The sequence below is a fragment of the Salarias fasciatus genome, chromosome 10, assembly GCF_902148845.1.
Source record: "Salarias fasciatus chromosome 10, fSalaFa1.1, whole genome shotgun sequence".
Taxonomy (NCBI): domain Eukaryota; kingdom Metazoa; phylum Chordata; class Actinopteri; order Blenniiformes; family Blenniidae; genus Salarias; species Salarias fasciatus.
In genome coordinates, this window is record NC_043754.1 from 1,528,567 (window position 1) to 1,547,509 (window position 18,943).

General features: G+C 49.4%; 1 protein-coding gene across 2 annotated transcripts in view; it reads right to left on the minus strand.

Moving 5' to 3' along the window:
• The window catches only part of opcml (opioid binding protein/cell adhesion molecule-like), a 372,753-nt gene that overhangs the window by 111,972 nt on the left and 241,838 nt on the right, over positions 1-18,943 (minus strand). For both annotated transcript variants that reach the window (XM_030101011.1, XM_030101010.1), the window contains one exon: positions 7,159-7,394. In XM_030101011.1, the coding sequence (XP_029956871.1) occupies positions 7,159-7,394 (236 nt within the window). The remainder of the gene's footprint in view (positions 1-7,158; positions 7,395-18,943) is intronic.

Below are 18,943 nucleotides of genomic sequence, written 5' to 3' on the forward strand. Positions count from 1 at the left end.
CTAACCTTAAATGTGGAGACTGTGTCTGCCTCTTTGACACCACTTGGAAGCTGGTTCCATAAAAATGGTGCCTGATAGCTAAAGGCTCTTCCACCTAGTGTCCATTTAGAGACTCTAGGAGTCACCAGTAACCCTGCATTTTGAGAGCGAAGTGCTCTGATTGGTTGATAAGGCGTTAAAGCATCTTGGAGATAGGTTGGAGCCATCCCATTTAGGATTTTGTAAGTGAGGAGAAGGATTTTAAATCTAACTCTAAACTCGACTGGAAGCCAGTGAAGAGATTCTAGAACGGGAGTAATGTGTTCACGTCTTCTAGTTCCAGTTAATAATCTGGCGGCTGCATTTTGAACCAACTGAAAGTTTTTTAATACACTTTTTGGGCAGGCTGCGAGAAGGGAGTTGCAGTAGTCCAATCTCGCAGAAACAAATGCATGGATGAGTTTTTCTGCATCGCTTCTAGGTAAAATGTTTCTTATTTTAGCTATGTTGCGCAAGTGGAAATATGCTGTTTTACAAGCCAGGTTGATGTGTGCTTTAAATGAGATATCCTGATCAAATAAGACCCCGAGGTTCCTCACAGTAGAGGAGGAGGATACACTGACGTTATCTAAGGTAATAATCTGTTTGGATAGACACTCTCTCAGTTTATGGGGGCCTAGTATAATGACCTCTGTTTTGCCAGGATTCAGACGGAGATAGTTCGTAGTCATCCAGGTTTTAATTTCTCTGATACAGTCACTGAGTCTGTCTATTTGATTAGTTTGATCAGGTTTCATAGATAAATACAGTTGTGTGTCATCTGCATAGCAATGAAAATTGATATCGTGACTTCTAATTATGTTCCCTAAAGGAAGCATATATAACAGAAATAAAATTGGCCCGAGCACGGACCCTTGAGGAACCCCATAACTGACCTGGGAGCACGGTGAGGACTGTTGGTTAACGTGAACAAATTGGTACCTATTAGATAAATAGGATTTGAACCAGCAGAGGGCTTTTCCTCTGATGCCAACCTCACATTCTAACCTCTGCAGGAGAATATTGTGGTCGATTGTATCAAAAGCTGCACTGAGGTCTAGGAGAACCAGGATTGAGACTAGACCTGCGTCAGCCGCCAATAGCAAGTCATTAGTGACTTTAACTAACGCAGTCTCAGTGCTGTGATAAGCTCTATATCCTGACTGAAATTTCTCAAATAAACTATTGTCCTGTAGGTGGCGGTAAAGCTGTTTAACCACAACTTTTTCCAGGACTTTTGAAATAAAAGGCAGATTTGATATCGGTCTGTAGTTAGCTAGAATATCAGGATCGAGATTAGGTTTTTTCAGCAGTGGTTTGATTACTGCGAATTTAAATGACTGTGGCACATAGCCATTTTCTAGAGACGTATTTATTATAGTTATGATCGTATTTAAGATAACTGGAAGGATATCTTTGAAAAGCTTAGTTGGAATTGGATCTAGGAGACAGGTTGAGGTTTTAGAAGACATTACAATTGAAGTAATCTCAGCCCCATTTACTAATGAGAAACTATCTAGTATTTCAGGTATTTCAGGTGGAGGCAGTGGCTGGATTCCCTGAGCTTGATCTGAGGAAAGCGCTTCACTGATTTTACCTCTAATGGTTATGATTTTATCATTAAAGAATTTAAGAAAGTCATGGCAGTTTAAAGATTCTGGGATTACTGGTTCCACTACAGTATGACTGGTTGTCAGTCTGGCTACAGTGTTGAATAGAAACCGAGGGTTATTTTTGTTTATTTCTATTAAACGAGAGTAATATAATGTCTTGGCTTTAAAAAGAATTTGTTTATAGCTTAGCAAGCTACATTTCCAGGCCTTCAGAGATTGTTCTGATTTAGATTTACGCCACAGTCTTTCTAATTGCCGAGTTTTTTGTTTGAGAACACGGGTTTCAGAATTAAACCATGGAGCAACGCGCCTGGGTCGATTGGTTTTCAGCTGCAACGGGGCCACTACGTCAAGGGCAGATTTTAGTGAGTGCATAGCACTGTCAACAAACTGATCACTATTATCACCACTGGCCAATAAGCTCATTTCTGTGAGTTCACAAGATAATGCAGCAAATGCAGGCTGGATCAATTCTTTGTACCGAGCCACAGATTTTTCAGATAATGTCCGTATCAGCTGAATTTTATCTTTTTGAGCACAGTAGTCTTCAATCAAAACCTGAAAAGTAATTAAAAAATGGTCTGAGAGTATGGGGTTCTGAGGGAGAACATTTAGGTCACTGACTTCTATCCCATATGTTAAGACCAGATCCAGGGTGTGCTTGTGACTATGAGTGGATTCATCAACATTTTGAGTGAAACCGATACTATCTAATACTGCAATAAACGCATTACTCAAACTATCACCAGAATCATCCACATGGATGTTAAAGTCACCTATTATAAGGATCTTGTTATGAGTCAATACTATATTGCTTAAAAACTCTGAGAACTCAGTTAAAAAGTCAGAGTAAGGACCAGGAGGTCGATACACAATAATTAATAGCACAGCTTTTTGATTCTTCCAATTTGGACAAGTAAGCGTTAGTATTAAGCTTTCAAAAGAGTTGAATTTAACATTAGTTTTGGGTTTAAGAAGAAGACTGGAGTGGGAAATCACTGCCACACCTCCACCTCCACCTGTTGATCTAGCTGTTTGGAAATTAACATAGGTTGGAGGGGTACATTCATTGAGCCTCACATAATCATCTTGCTGGAGCCAAGTTTCTGTTAGAGCAAGGAGATCAATGTTATTGTCACCGATAAGGTCATTAACTAACAGAGATTTAGTGGAGATTGCTCTAATGTTTAGTAGACCACATTTTACGTATTTCCTACTGGAAAAGTTATTTTGTCTTGTACAGATGTTAAGCTTTTTACCCATTGACTTTTTTTTAATGCTTTGAGCACTTTGGACAGACTCAGTCTCTGTTAGCCTAGGTAAACCTCCATGCTTGACTTGTAAAAATCCGGGAGCAGGATTAGTGACGAGATCAACAAGATCAACAGAGGAGTGTTCTACACGACTGCTCTGCGCCCGGGGCTCATAGCTGGATTGTCAATTTAGAGTTCGAAGCCGATCAGCCATATTGTGAGCTAAAAGGGCTGCACCATCCAAAGTTGGGTGGATGCCGTCCCTGCGGATGAGCCCAGGCTTTCCCCAGAAGGTGCACCAGTTGTTTAGAAAAATAACTCCATTTTCCTCACTCCATCTAGACAACCAGCGATTGAATGATGAAAGTCGGCTATACATTTCATCATTGACCAAATTGGGCAGGGGACCAGAGAATATTACTGCATCAGACATCGACTTAGCCAATTCACACACCGAGGCTACTTGTAATTTGAGCACCTCTGATTGTCTCCGCCGGGCATCATTACCGCCTGCGTGAATCACGACTCGACGGAATCTCCTACCTTCCTGTTTTAAAAGCCTAAGGTTCCCCTCGATGTCCCCCACTCTGGCCCCCGGGTAACACCGAACCTTCACCGCTGGCAGCTTCACGTCTCTAACTATAGAGCTGCCAATCACCAGCGTGTCCAGTTCAGCCGGCGTGTCGTCGCTGAGGGGAGAGAACCTATTGCAGACGTGAAGCGGTTCTTGGAGTGCTACGTGGCGGTGCTTAGCACTAGCCTTCCTCCGGACTGTCACAAAACTGTCCTGGTCTTGTCCCGGCTGCTCGGGACACGCTGCGGGGCTAGGCTTGCTAACACTCCTCTCACTGCGGGAACGGGCTGCGAGCCCTGCCGCTACCTCGCTATAGCTAGCGCTGCCCTGCCCCTCACATCTGCGCAGCCGCTCCTCTAACTCGGTTACCCTGGCCTCCAGCGCTGTCAATACACTGCACTTTACGCAAATACCCCTATCGTCAAGGGAGGCAGGGTTCTGACTCAACATACGGCACACTGAGCAGGAAAGAAAAGAAGACAGAGGGGAGGACGCCATAGCGGTCCCGGCGGACCAAGCTAGTTAGCACGCTAAGCTAGTTAGCACGCCGGTGGCGCTAACGGCGGAGAAGAAATGTAATTCACGAGAGATCGCTTGGTCAATCGGGGGCGAAGTAGTCCCGGGGGCGTAAATAACCCCGATTTTTGATTGCTTCGTGAATTAACAGTAATAGCAAGAGAGAGACAACAAGCACTTCAGTCGCTCGCAGGCTTCAGCAAGCTTCACCAACACGGAAAACACTCACCGGAGTGACGTCAGACGCTCAGGCTGCGCAGAGTTTTGCTGAAGCTCGATAACGCCGACTCGTGAAAAAATGTGAAAAATTATGAAGTCCCGTCGATTCGAGGCAGATAGAAGGGAAAGTGTTTCTGTGATAGAGTCACATCATCTGCATAGAGCTGAAACCGGGGACGAGTTTCTGCTTCGTTTCTGCTCCAGAGGAAACGAAGCAGAGCTCAGAGAGACACAGCGCCACCTGCTGACGCAGGAATAACTAAACCCCACCAACAAAGACCTGCTCTTCAGTTCATGACCACATTTATAAAGAGTCTATATAAAGACTGTTCTGCACAACCTCAACCTGCGTCTCGTTCATTCTTATGGACTTTGAATTGTTTTACCAAGTCGTGTCATTGAATCAGGCATTTTTATTCCAATAGATCCCCAGAAAATCCACAGTGAAGGCCATGACTGGTCAGCTAGAAACCAAACATCTTTATGTTCTGAAGTGAGTTTCTCCACATCGGCTACGAAAAAAAAAAAAAAAAAAAAAAGTTTGTCTGATGATCAAAAACGAAATCGTACATACTCCTCTTAGAGACTCTGTTTCCAGAAACCCATGAATAATTGACCAGAACACCAGAAGAACCGAAACAACCCAGATTCCTCTTCTTGTGTCTTTGATACTAGACTGATCCAGATCAGGACGACTGGAGCTCCAGGTGACCTCAGCTGAGACTGAGGAGCAGGAAGATCACACACAGACCATCTGAGGGGGGTGGAGGGTGACGACAGGGGGCGCTGCTGAGGGGGGTGGAGGGTGACGACAGGGGGCGCTGCTGAGGGGGGTGGAGGGTGACGACAGGGGGCGCTGCTGAGGGGGGGTGGAGGGTGACGACAGGGGGCGCTGCGGAGGGGGGTGGAGGGTGACGACAGGGGGCGCTGCTGAGGGGGGTGGAGGGTGACGACATTGGGCGCTGCAGGGTGACGACAGGGGGCGCTGTTGAGGGGGGTGGAGGGTGACGACAGGGGGCGCTGCGGAGGGGGGTGGAGGGTGACGACAGGGGGCGCTGCTGAGGGGGGTGGAGGGTGACGACAGGGGGCGCTGCTGAGGGGGGTGGAGGGTGACGACAGGGGGCGCTGCTGAGGGGGGGTGGAGGGTGACGACAGGGGGCGCTGCTGAGGGGGGGTGGAGGGTGACGACAGGGGGCGCTGCTGAGGGGGGTGGAGGGTGACGACATTGGGCGCTGCAGGGTGACGACGGGGCGCTGCTGAGGGGGGTGGAGGGTGACGACATTGGGCGCTGTTGAGGGGGGTGGAGGGTGACGACAGGGGGCGCTGCTGAGGGGGGTGGAGGGTGACGACAGGGGGCGCTGTTGAGGGGGGTGGAGGGTGACGACAGGGGGCGCTGCGGAGGGGGGTGGAGGGTGACGACAGGGGGCGCTGCTGAGGGGGGTGGAGGGTGACGACAGGGGGCGCTGCAGGGTGACGACAGGGGGCGCTGCTGAGGGGGGTGGAGGGTGACGACAGGGGGCGCTGTTGAGGGGGGTGGAGGGTGACGACAGGGGGCGCTGTTGAGGGGGGTGGAGGGTGACGACAGGGGGCGCTGCTGAGGGGGTGGAGGGTGACGACAGGGGGGGCTGCTGAGGGGGTGGAGGGTGACGACAGGGGGCGCTGCAGGGTGACGACAGGGGGCGCTGCTGAGGGGGGTGGAGAGTGACGACAGGGGGCGCTACAGGGTGACGACAGGGGGCGCTGCTGAGGGGGGTGGAGGGTGACGACAGGGGGCGCTGCAGGGTGACGACAGGGGGCGCTGCTGAGCAGTTCAAGCTTCTGCCAGAGCTTTCATCACCTTCCTGGACTTCACCTGGATTCTACCGACACACGTTAGAGTCGACCGGACGCCTGCTGGGCAGAAATTCCCACTAAACTCTCGTCGTTTCGCTCCTGGCGGCGGAGCTGACGCCGAGGCTGATTGGACAGCTGTAGCCGGTCAGTGGCGGCGGCGGCTGGACGCCCGCCGTCACGCACACGCCGCCTGTCGGAGCAGGTGCGTCCTGCTTCGGTGTGAACAGCCTCGGCAGCCACAGCTCTGCTGATGTGTCAAAACCCACATTTGCATGTTTTCTGCGGATCGCACGGCGGCGGAGCGTTCGGCGCCGCTGCAGATGGCCGGGTTATTCCAGGCCGAGGGGAGAGGAGGAGGAGGATTCATGGGAAAGGCGGCTGCAAGGCGAGGCGTCCCGGTCTGTGGGAGAATCTGCTCCGTCTATTGTTTGATTAAAACCAGGGCCTGATGCTTCTCAGCACCAATTAGCAGTTAATGAGATATCATCATGAATCATACGGAGTGAAAAACGCTCGCCGTTAATTACCGTTTGCAGAAAGTGAAGATCCAGCTGAAGCTTTCTTTTCTTTTTCTCTTATTCCTGAGAATCGTTCTACCTTCTTTTTGCTGATACTGAAACCTACAGTTCTCAGCTCAGAGGTTCTTTCTCCAGACAGGGACTCCAGCTCGTATCACCAGATACAGCTACTTCATCTTCTTTTTAAATTACATGTCAATTAAGCGTGGCTGCAGGACGCGGACCCGCGACGTCGCCCGGCGGCGCCGCCGCTAATTGTTTGTGGAAACTCACTGTGAAGGAAATTGATTCCATCAGAAAAGATAACAGAAGTCTGACAGTTGATTTAGGGAAGGTTTTACAACGAAACTGAGCCCAGGAGGCTTTTTTTTTTTTTTTTTAGATATATATAATGTTCTGTTCCCCTAAATCAATATCTATCAGCAATCTGAAATTAAATCGAGATTGAATCCCCGTTCAGCAGCAGGTCTGTCGGCTGCTGGATTCCATCTAATCATCCCATCCTGAGACAGAGGACGGAGATCCTGCTGGACCTGAGACTCAGACCGGAGGCCAGACCCGGTCCAGGACCGAGAGCCGAACGCCGGCCTCCAGACCCGCGCCCGCCGTCTTACCTTGGACGATGAGATGCACTCTCGTGGATTTTGGCTTCTTGTTGGTGAGGATGGAGCAGACGTAGGGCCCCTCGTCGTGGACGTCCACGTTCTGGATCTTGATGCTGTACTCCGTGACGGCCGTGTTCTCCATCAGCACCACCCGGGGGTCCAGGGACCACTTCTCGCTGCCGGCGAACAGGATGGTGGTCCGGTTCAGCCACGCCACCCGAGACACTTTGCTGTCCACATTGCACCTGGCGGGAGAGAGAGGAGGATACGTGAGCGTACGACACCCGGCAGCGCGTCCAGGCTGGAGGACATGTTCTGTCTCCTGGAATCTGTCTCCAGCCTCCCGCCGCCCTCAGGGCCGCCCGGCAGGACGGGAGACGGACGGATTCAAACCTGGAGCGCTTCTCTAATCTTACACCACCAAAGTATATTTAAACGCGGCGTCTGGGATGAAGACGCCGTCTGAGACTCGTCCAGCTGAGTTCAGACATCCTGGAGGAAAGCGCGGTCTGTGTTCACACCGCCGCCATAAATCACCCGGATCCGCCTGGGCTTCGCTTCAGACCTTCAGCGTTCGGCAGAAGGAGCTGCTGGGAGATAAGTCATGCCAAAGTCAGCAGGCTGTTATCTGTGTGTGTGTGTGTGTGTATACACGCCGTGTTTGATATCTTCTTCTGCTGCGAACGCCGGCCGTGTTTTCCTTCTCGATCCACTGTCAGCATCTTTAGTTTGTTTGAGGACGGAGTTAGAAATGGATGGAGTCTGGACGGCTTCCCTGCTGTTTGCATAACAAAGACCTTGGTTGTGCAAGTTTCAAATGTGTGTCGTGTTTGTGTGTCTGCAGGCCTGAAGTGTCAATAACTCTCGGTTCAGGACGATTCTGTCCTGCGTGAAGCATCAGTTTCTGTGAATTATTCTGCTGCTGGGGTGAAGCTGAACTACACAGCACAACGCAACAAACTGGCTCATGTGCCGAGGCGGCGTCGTGCAGGGAGGCTCACGTCAGGTCCGACCTGCCGCCTCCATAGATCTTCACACACTGACCGCCGAGCGTCTGCATGCAGAGCTCACCGGGGCCGATGGACGGATCATTACACCCCCAGCTTCAACGTTCAGCTCAATGACACTCAGTCTCATGCAGTGACAGATTTTCTAGATTTGAGCAAAACACAGACCCGTTTAACATGTTCTCTGTGTTTGTAGTAAGACCCATTTCACACTGGTGGCGTTACAAATCCGAACGGATCCACAGCAAAAAATCACGTCACACAGCAGGAGCTACAAGATATATGGTCAGAGATCAGGCTACTAGCATGAGCCCCAGTGTAATGGACGGCAGTATGTTCCAATGGTTACTAATGCTCGTATCCATTCTCATATCTATGGCCACATGTCTACGCTTGTCATTCCTGCTGCATAAACTGATTTTCCGCAACACAACCAGAGTAAGCTGGGACTAAGTACTGTGAAGTGGCTACTCAAGAATATTTGAGAATCATGAAAATCAGAAAAAAGGATGTACAGGTGGGCTTTTATTTGGAATTGAGGAAAAAATAAAGAACAACCTCCCCCTAAACAACTTTGCTGATTATTGTTTTTTTTTTTTTTTACAGTGTAAACAGAGCGGGAGAGTAAAACCAGTGTGAACCTGGATCAACATTCAGCCAGGCTCCGACCTGCAGGAGACGCTGCCACCTTCACTCGCTCCTCCCGCTGTTTGGAAAATGAATGGATGGCTTGAAGGCAGCGGCTGACGACACCTCGTTACGTTATTTACGGCGCCGCGCCGGCGCCGCCACTTTCAAGACGGCCGAAAGTACAACTTTTACATATGAGTTAAAGTCGGAGCGCGACAGGCGGAAACCCGGCGAACGCTCTGATGTTACGCTCCACCTCTGATCCCGGAGAGATCAAGAGCGAGAGCAGCGGCGGCGGCGGTTTGTCGCTACATCAAACAACTCCGAGCAGGAGAGAACCCGAGAATCCCATTATCAGCCGCTCGGCAGGAGCTCACCTGCAGACTGCATTCCAGAACATTCTGTTCCCGAAAAAAGTTTTAAACATTGCAGGACATTTTGTTTGCATCCAAATAAAAAGTCTTTCAGTGGAGCAGGCAGACGACAGTCAGACGCATCCTCCCCGGATCCCACCAGTTCTGCAGCATCCTGACATTTTAACAATAGTTTCAGAGGTTTGCTCTCTGCTGGGTCGTCTTCTGGCCACTCTGGACCTTCCAGCTGGCTGACTATGGACCTCAGGCCAGGTGTTGGACACCCTTGCTGTTTGTCAGCCAGAAATCAGACTCAGCTTTACCATCAATGAAGCGCTTCGGCCGAGGAAAGGGTGAGTGTTGGGTTTTGAAAGATCACGTCTAAAACATCCGGTTTGGTTCAGTTCTCATTAGCTTAACGACAGTTAGCATTCCAGAGAGGAGCTTTTATTATTGGAGCAGTGGCTACCAGACGTGTTGCACCTTCTTACCACGCAGCGTTTCTGACCCACTTTTTTAAATGCAACCGTTCAAATCTGCTGCAGTCCAAGAGCGAAACACACTTTCAGCACGATCCGAGTGAGTTTATGGAAACTCGGCGGGGGGCGATTCGATCGACGCGAGGTTTAAACTTCCCGTCACGTTGAAACGAAACTCGACAGTCATGTGAACATGTGAGATTAAACCAGCAGCTTTTAAAACCATTATTTAAAAAAGAAGCTCCGCCGCCGTGTCTGCAGGGAAACGCAAAGAGAGAGAAGCAGGCCCACAATGCACCGGGGTATTTATAACACGGAGAACTGAGACTTGGCAGAACATTTACTGATACTATCACAACCAAAATGGAAGAAAACGAGGCGCCGATTTGTTATTGTTAATCATTTTTAAATTTGGGGTGTTTTAAATCTGGCAGCAGACGTTAAAGTGTGAAATCTCTTCAGAGGCGTCGAAATCCCCTCAAGTTTTAATACGCTCACAGATGTAAAGGGAGGAACCGGTCCAGAGGAAAAAAAGGAAAAAAGCTGATTATTGTGCAGGTTATCACACACAGTCCACACAGCCAGCTTCACACACTCCGCTCTGTGTGTGTGTGTGTGTGTGTGTGTGTGTGTGTGTAACCTCCCGTCAGGCGCCAAGCGCTCGCAGGAAATGGAGCAAAACAAGAACATTTCAAGTTCACAGAGTAGTGTGTGTGTGTGTGTGTGTGTGTGTGTGTGTTTCCTGAATGGAAAAATGAGGTGTTTGCACCTGATCATCCAGAGAAACTCCCCCAAAAACTGTAAAGGCCGGATCTGCAGGTTGCAGTGAGATACATACACACACACAAACACACACACACACACACACACACATATATATATATGTGTGTGTGTGTGTGTGTGTGTGTGTGTGTGTGTACAGGTACATCAATTACAGGTACACTACACTATTTTAGTGCTCTACATCAACTAACTCTCTCTCTCTCACACACGCGTGCGCGCACATGTACACATTGACGCACTACAAAACGTGTTCCAACCCAACTTCAGACTGCCCACAGACAGCCTGCTGCAGCTGCTTGGTGACATGCAGCCAAACCCGCCTTCAGGACAGCAGATAAGCTCAGCAAAAACAAGGCGTGTCAGTCCTTTAACAGGTCAGCATGGACCGACCTTATCCGAAAAGAAGCTCACATCGACGCCTTTCTGCGATGCAAGCAGGTTAACCATCACGTCGTTGAAGTCTGGTAATTTTTGGATGAAGTCGTGGCCACAGAGCATGGCACATCAGCGAATCATCCCCCTGGTTCATGCTAACGCCGCCATAGTTGGACTTTTTCTCCCTCCTTCCCAACTCGGGCACCAATAGCAGCCCCGCTGCGTTACATCGCCGCTACTGGTCAGAAGTCAGCGGCCTGTGGTACTAACTGAAGCTAGCCCACATGATCAGTAAACCACGGGGGGGGGGGCGGGACATGGCACCTGTCAATCACCTACGAGAACCAAACGACTGTATCTGCTGGGGCTGTAAAAAAATCAGACATTCCATGTTTCTCTTTTGACTGATTGCTGCTGTTGCTACTTTGATTTTGATTTGTAAACTTAAAAAAAATCAGTTGTAAGTTACTTAAAAAAACATTTCTCATCTTTTTTTGTGTTCGCTGTCTTTTAGTGCTGGGAGGGCTCACATACATACACATATACACACACACACACACACACAAACACACACACACACACACATATGATCACTGATTTTCTAACTGAAATTAGTTAAATTAAAATGTAAAATACAGAAAATAAACAGAAAATGTAACTCTTCTGTGCCGTTGGGCTCTTCTGACATGCCATAACGGACTCTGATCCCGTGGAAAAGACGACTCGGCGGCTTTGAGCTTGGAGTAAATTGTGACTTTCATCCTCTGAGTGTTGCTGGCGAGCAGCGGCTCAGAAACCACAGCTCACAGTTTGACCATCTGAGGTTTCCGTGTTCACAAAGGCGACACATCAAAGATCGCCCTGCTCTTTCTCTCTGAGCCGCGAACGCCAGGAGAGCGCCGGTCGCTTCACATGAAGGCGAAAGGAGGCTCCGGCTCCGGGACGGACGCTCCGGCGCCGTTAGCGGGTGAGGCGGCGGTGAGGAGGCCGCCTGGCGTCTGAATGTGGGACAGAGCGTTTACTCTTCAAAGAAGAAGCACTCCGTTTCTTTATTTGCTTTGTGAAGACGAACTCTTCCCAGAGAACACCGTCCCTGAAGAACCAGCGCTCCTGAAGAGACGCTTCATCTGCAGACTGTGGAGGAAGAAACGCTGCTGAAGTCTGCATGAAGCTCCCTTCTGGAGAAACTAGACTGGTCAGGAAACGGCGTTAAGGTCATACGGGGTCAGTAACATCGGGGCTTTCTGGAGGAGCTTCAGAGCTTCAACTCTTTCTACAGCTTAAACAAACAGTCTTGACACTGAAGTGACTTTATGTGGCGTTTTCCACGATGTGAGCATCTAGAAAGTGAAAAATAAAATGAGTCCAGAAACCGAGAAAGTGTCGGAAAAACAAACCATGAACAAAATAATAATAAAACAATGGAATAAAACAATTCAAAGCACAAAGACAGTCAGAGATTAAATAGATAATATGTGACTTGTTGATCTTCCTGGAACTGAAGCGTCACTGATAACTGAGAGTCTTCATTCTTCACCGGATCCAGACAGGAAGTCCTCACATCACCCTGAGTCGTGTTTCCAAACCAACATATCCTCCAGGCAGCACCTTGGTTTTTTCATCCTGTGTCTCTCATGCAGTTGCTGGAGCTGCTGGTGTGTGTGTGTGTGTGTGTGTGTGTGTGTGTGTGTGTGAGCAAGCTGTCTTATGGATTTATTGTGGACCTTATGTAACAGTGTTTTGGGCTGGTGAGTGATATGATGGACTATAGGAGGCGAAATGCTAAAGATGGAACGTTCCAGCTCCGTCCTCTCAGTATGGCCACTATAAAAATAAACTCAGCTGACACACTGTTCAAGTGTGTGAGGCTACTGGCGCTCATTAAACTGCAGACACCAACGTCTCAGCTTTACTTCACTGAAGATTTAAAGTGACGAAGCGCAGCGGAACCGCAGGGTTTCTACGTGTCTGACGCTTCAACTGACTGAATATCAAGGTTCCAATTCATGTTTCTGCTGAGAATGTCGAGAGAAGCATGCCGTTGATAGCGATGGGCAGCCAAAGCTTCATGAAGCTTCATTAACAAGCTTCAGTGAAGGGCAGACGAAGCTTCATGAAGCTTCACGACCAGCAGACATTTCCACTGACAAACCCAGAAACAAACTAGTTAAAGCAGTAAAAGACAAAACAAATGTGTCAACATCCAGCGTCACATCAGAAGCTGAGTAGAAGACGACCTCGTTTGGCGGATCGATGCCTTAAAGAGCCGATCAGGTCCTTCCTGTAGGTTTTGCATTGGAGGCGATTCACTGACTTTCACCTCCTGGAGAATCTCATCAGACATCCAGTCCTCCTCATTCCGCCTCTGATCGACGTGATCGATCTCCTTCATTTCGTTCATCCTGCTACAGATCGTCTCTGAAATGACTCTCCTGCCTCCTCGTCTCTCGTCTCTTCAGCCAAACGAAGGTTTTCCACCAAACCACCTCCGTTTGTCCCTCTTTAAACATTCAGCGCCTTCGCTTCGACGTGCCGTCGCCTGGTGTCACCGGGGTCGGGGAAAATCCTCGCCGTCTGCCGTGTCAGCTGGGTTTGAAGCGAGACGTTTGGGATTGATGATCTCCGACACGGCGCAGCTGTTCGCTCGCAGACGTACGACAAACGGGAATATCTTCCGCTGAAGTTTAAATATTGCATGTTGAGGATATTCATTAAAAAAAGCTCACTTTGCATAGATTGTAAACAAACTCATTCAAAATGAGGAACATTGATCAGCAGGATGTGTGAGGATTTTTATTTTCAGCAGGTATGAAGAGAAACTGAAAAAGTCGAGATTTCATGTAAATATTTATGCATATTTAAAGATTCAACAGAAAAAGGGGAAAAAAAATCCCTTAGCAATGTTAAAAAGTAAGATATTCTTCTGTACGGAGTCTCGCTGTATTATTTATGTCGATCTCTACTTTTTCTTAAAGAACTGGGAATTTTTTTTTTTCCACTCGACTTATTAATTTTAAAGAGGAAAACTCCAGCAGCAAATCCTGCCAACAAAGAGATAAAATATGAAGCTAATATTAGAGCGAGAACAACATGCTGGAGAGGAGTCGGCTGCAGCTCCACCGAGGGAAACAGGAAGGAAGGAAGGATTCTGAAGCGCAGGAATAAAGTAGGTCATGGAAGGGAAGCGTGAAGAGGCGATCTGCTGCGGGAAGGCCGGTGAAGCAGGTGAAGCAGGTGAAGCCGGTGGAGGTGGAGTGGAGGCGAGGTGAATCCTCTCAGTGTCTCGTGGACACTCGGAGACGAAGGTCAAACCGCCGACCTTGACCTCGCAGGACGACCCGCCGGCCCAGCTGCCCGATCTCCAGCTGCTCACGTTGAAAACGCCACCGTCAGAGTTCAAGAACGACGCCGGCGCTCCACCTGCTCTACCGGGGTCAGAGGTCACCACGTCACCTGTTCAGACACTTTCCTGGGCCTCTGCAGTCACAAACCAGCTAAACGGGCTGATTTGTGACTGGAACCAGACCAGTCCTGGGTATCGGGTCCGGTACTGCTCGGAGGACCGACGGTCATGAGATGGATCACGATGGATCATGAAGCGCCGACGGTCAGCAAGGTCAGCTGCAGCTCTGGACATTCTTCAGTAGTATCGAGAACGAAAAAAGCCAGGGAACGAATCAAGAGGAGGAGAAAGAGTTGAATCAAGAGTTTCAGGCTCACACAGCAGAGATGCTACATGATGAGTTCCAGTTCAATAAGTTTTACTTCACCTCCCTGAAAGATTTCTGCATGATTTTTTTTTTTCCAATTGTGTTATCAAGGTTATAGGTCACATTAAAAGTGGAAAAAGTTGTGAAATGTTTTGTCTTGCTGTTATTTCTTCACATCACAAAACCCTCGCAGTTCAACAGGGGTGTAGACTTCTTATATCCACTGTATACGTCTACAGCAGCGCGGCTCACTGCTGTTTCTGAACGATTCCTGACATGAAGGATGAGTGAGACTCACACAGCTGACATCCAGCTTCAGCAAACCCAGAGTCTGTTTCCTTCACAAAAACACTTTACTCTACACCTCTGTGTAAATTCAGAACGAGCCGGGGAAGCATTGTAAAGACTGTTAGAGGCAGCGGAGGATGACGTTTTATTGGTTCGTTTGAACATAAAGCCTCAGAAACGTTCCCGACAATAATGGAGAGAATCAGTCCGGCTCCTCTGAGCCGCGCACGGCGCCGTGCACGGAGATTATCTGCTGTTAGAGCGAGAAAAGCAGCCGTCGACACATTCAGACGAACTTTATGCCTCTGATTGGTGAAACAGGGCCGGTAATGCTAGCAAACGGTGAGCGAGTCGCTCTGGAAATCACTCAGAGACCGTGTGAAGGGTTCCAGGGCTCCAGGACGGAGACCGGAGCTTCCAGGCCAGGTCTGGGCCTCTCGGAGCCGGGCTATCACTGATCCCTGCTGTAGGGGTGGGGGGGTTTCGTGGAGACAGCAGACATTTGTAAAGCAGACCGGGGTAAATTGCTGGGTAAGTCTGGGTGGATGCTGCTGCGTTCTTCAGGAAAAGAGCCTTAAAAACAAAAACAGGCTGCCTGACACTCCTGGGTCTATTTATGTTTTTTTTTTTTTTTTTCCTTTTATTTGTGTGGATAAAATGAGCGCAGACAGCCCCGCTACCCCTCCAGATAGTCTCCGCTCAGCTACAACTGCAGCCCAATTCAACGGGGATGCGGCCAGAAATCAATCATAGAACAGGAAGAGACACCAATTTGTCTGCTAACAGGAGAGGCGGCGGGCAGAGCGATGCAGACAGAACGCTGCTTCAAACCGCCGGCTCTCCGTCTCCTGGATCCTCTGCCCACTGGAACGAGCCAGTGGGGGGCGAGAGATACCCGCTACCTGCAGAACCGGGCTCAGAGGAGGTGATCAGGTGTGCAGAACACACCTCTTCACCAAGCTGCAGACCGTCAGGGTCACACAGCTCGCCGGTCCTCCACGGAGGACTGAGATAAACAGAAGACGGAGCTGATTTCCTGGAGTGTTTCTGTCAAACAGCGGTTTGCTCAGAATAACAAACCGCCTCGGAATCTCAGCAGCGCCGCGTTTCTCTCCGCCAAATTATTTTTAACTCAGCAGGTGAGGCTCTCGGCTGTTACTCTGCATTCTAATAACACGCCGTTCGGGGGATTTCAGGAGCGCCGGGCGCCGCGGAAACGTCTCCCAGATCCGACGTGAGGAGCGAAGCTTCAAGAGCAGCAGCCTGAGCTGAAATATAACATAATGTAAATAACATAAGCAGCCGTAGAGCCAAACGGCCACTCATTCACTAACCGGGCTGCGTCTGCTGGATGTGGTCACTGCTCTGCTCAATCCGATCCCACGCCTCGGCTCCTCAGCCGATGATTTGTAGACGTAAACCAGTGTTTTTCTGGGCTTTGACACGACGTGACGCCTGTCAAGACGTCCGAACACTCTGACAGGAAGTGAAGCTCAGTCCCATTTCCTGCAGGTAGCTTTCAGTCACATTTCAGACGGACATGTCCCAGCATGCATTTCTCTGTGTCTCTATAGAAGGAATCAGGAATCAGGTGAAACAGGAAGGAGCTGGAGTTGGAATTTTAGTTAGAACATTGATTTTAGAATTTACTGGATACGTAAAGATTTAAAACAAATAATACTGGAATACTATGACTGAATACTATGACTACAAACCCGCCAGTTTATATCACCGTCAACTCAAACAGGAAGTGATGTATTCAAACAACAATCACGATGGCACGTGTGGCATCACCCCCCCCTTCTCTGGTTTCACTCCTCCCTCACTCGCCGCACTCAGTTCATCCAGCTCAAGTCCTTCACCTCTCAGCCCTCCGCCGTCACTTCTGGTGTGCCCCAGGGCTCCGTCCTGGGCCCCCCCCCCCCTCTCTTCATCATATACCTCCTTCCCCTCGGCAATATTTTCTGTAAATATGGTATTATTTTCATTGCTATGCGGAGACACCCAGCTCTATCTCTCCAGTAAACCTGACTCCACTCTCCTCTTCCTCCCTCACCCTCTGCATCTCGGAAATCAAATCCTGGTTCACCTCAAATTTCTTTAAAATAAACAGCGATAAAACAGAACTCCTTGTTGGCACCAAGTCCTCAACGTCCAGATCTAACAGGCTGTCCCTCACAGTGGACAGCTCCACAGTGTCCCCTCCCCTCCGGTTAGAGTCTGGGTGTCGTCCTCCAGCTCACTCTCTTTACACTCCCATATTAATAACATCACTCGGTCTGCATACTTCCACCTACGTAATATAAACCGTCTCCGCCCCTCTCTCTCCCCTCTCTCTCCCCTCTCTCGCCCCTCACACCACTGCCATCCTGGTCCACAGCCTCGTCACCTCCCGCCTCCACTACTGCCCCCCTCCTCTCTGGTTTTCCCACAGATCCCTCCATCAGCTCCACCTGGTCCAGAACTCAGCAGCTCACATCGTCGCCAAAACCCCGTCCTCTCACCACATCACCCGTCCTCCAGCAGCTCCATGGGCTCCCTGTCCAAGTCCGGATCCTTTTCAAGATACTTCTGTTTACATTTAAAGCCATCCTCAACCTCAACCCCGCCTTCTGTGTGATCTGCTTCACGTTGCCCCTCCCTCCCTCACGCTCCCTCAGGTCCTCCTCCTCCCTCCGCCCTCCTCAGCACCATGGAGAGCAGAGCTTCACTCTGGAACTCTCTCCTCCAGACATCCGCAACATCGACTCTCTTTCTCGGTTTAAAATCAGACTCAAAACTCATCTGTTCCAATCTGCCTATCCTCCCTCATTTTTCTCTTTCCGCTGTTACGTTGTCTGTTGTTTTATTTATTTGGAATGTGTTTTTAATCTTGTGTGAGGATTCCTTGAGTGTTTTGAAAGACGCTGTGAAAAAAATTGATTATTATTATTATCATTATTGAGCTGCTTAAAGCCACACAGAGAAACAAGGTTAACGACCTTTGACCTGGTGGTCTCCACTGGTCCCAGCCTGCAGAGTGTCAGCAGACCAACACAAACTAGCTAAACATGCTAACTCCCCATGTGGCGGCGTTCTGATTTCCTCCGCCGAGCTGGGTAACGGCGGCGTCCTCTGGAGTGTCAGCTGATAGACGCCGCCGCCGCCGCCAGATTGACAATCACATGAACGCCGTCGACACTGTGCTCAGCCGCCACGGAGCGACCGGGCTCTCCATTATTCCCTCTCTCCGGTTCTGAAACGCAGCATTGCTGCTGCGGCATTAATATTTCAGGATGCGGCTCAAAGCGCTCAGCGCGCCGCTCTCCCAGCAGCAGCAGCTTCAATAATGAAATAACGTCCCCAAAGCGGCTGCCACGACTGGAAAAGACGCCGAAAACAAATACATGAGAGAGTGCGTCGTCCCGGCCGGGGCTGCAGGCGTCACAGAGGTTAACACACTCCTGACAGCCGCCACCGGAGGGGGGTTACGGAGGAAAACCGCTCGCTCACCGGGGGATATGGCAAACAGGACAACAGCCACGATCACAACAACTTTTGACCTTTTCTCCGAGTCCAGAGTGAGCGGAGAGAGAGACGAGGAGGTCGAACCCCCGACCGTCAGTCTGACTGAAGAACCGTTACGTTCCTCGCTCTCCGTTTATGTTCCAGTTCGGAATCGAACCGGAAATCATCAGATTGAAGGATCTTTCCCAAATGAGCTTCAAATAATTTCACACTAAACATTGTTTTTGTTAATAACCACGAGGGTTCAGGTGTCCTAATTAGAGGCTTTTACTGTGAAAGAGGAAGTGAAGACGTCATGGCCGCCCCGATGGAGCCAGATGGAGGGTAGAACTGCCAAAAATAGTGACTTTTAGACAGTCAAGTCTCAGCAACAGCAAATTCTTCCAGAACAGGGGAGCGGTTTGAATTCCTGATGCTAAAGTAAGTCTTTGTTTCCTCTGGCAAGGCTCCAAGAAAACTCTCCTGGCTGGGCCTCGTCCCTGGTTCACACCTTACACAAATCTAAACACACTCGTCCAGCACCGTTTGAAGCAGCACCACAAACATCAAAATGCGTCTAAATCCCGGGAATGGTGTGCTTTGACTTTTCTCAGCATTCCAGCAAAAAATATCCGAGAACATTGGCAAAAACAGTGAATTTCTTCCCAGGTATTTCAGAAAAA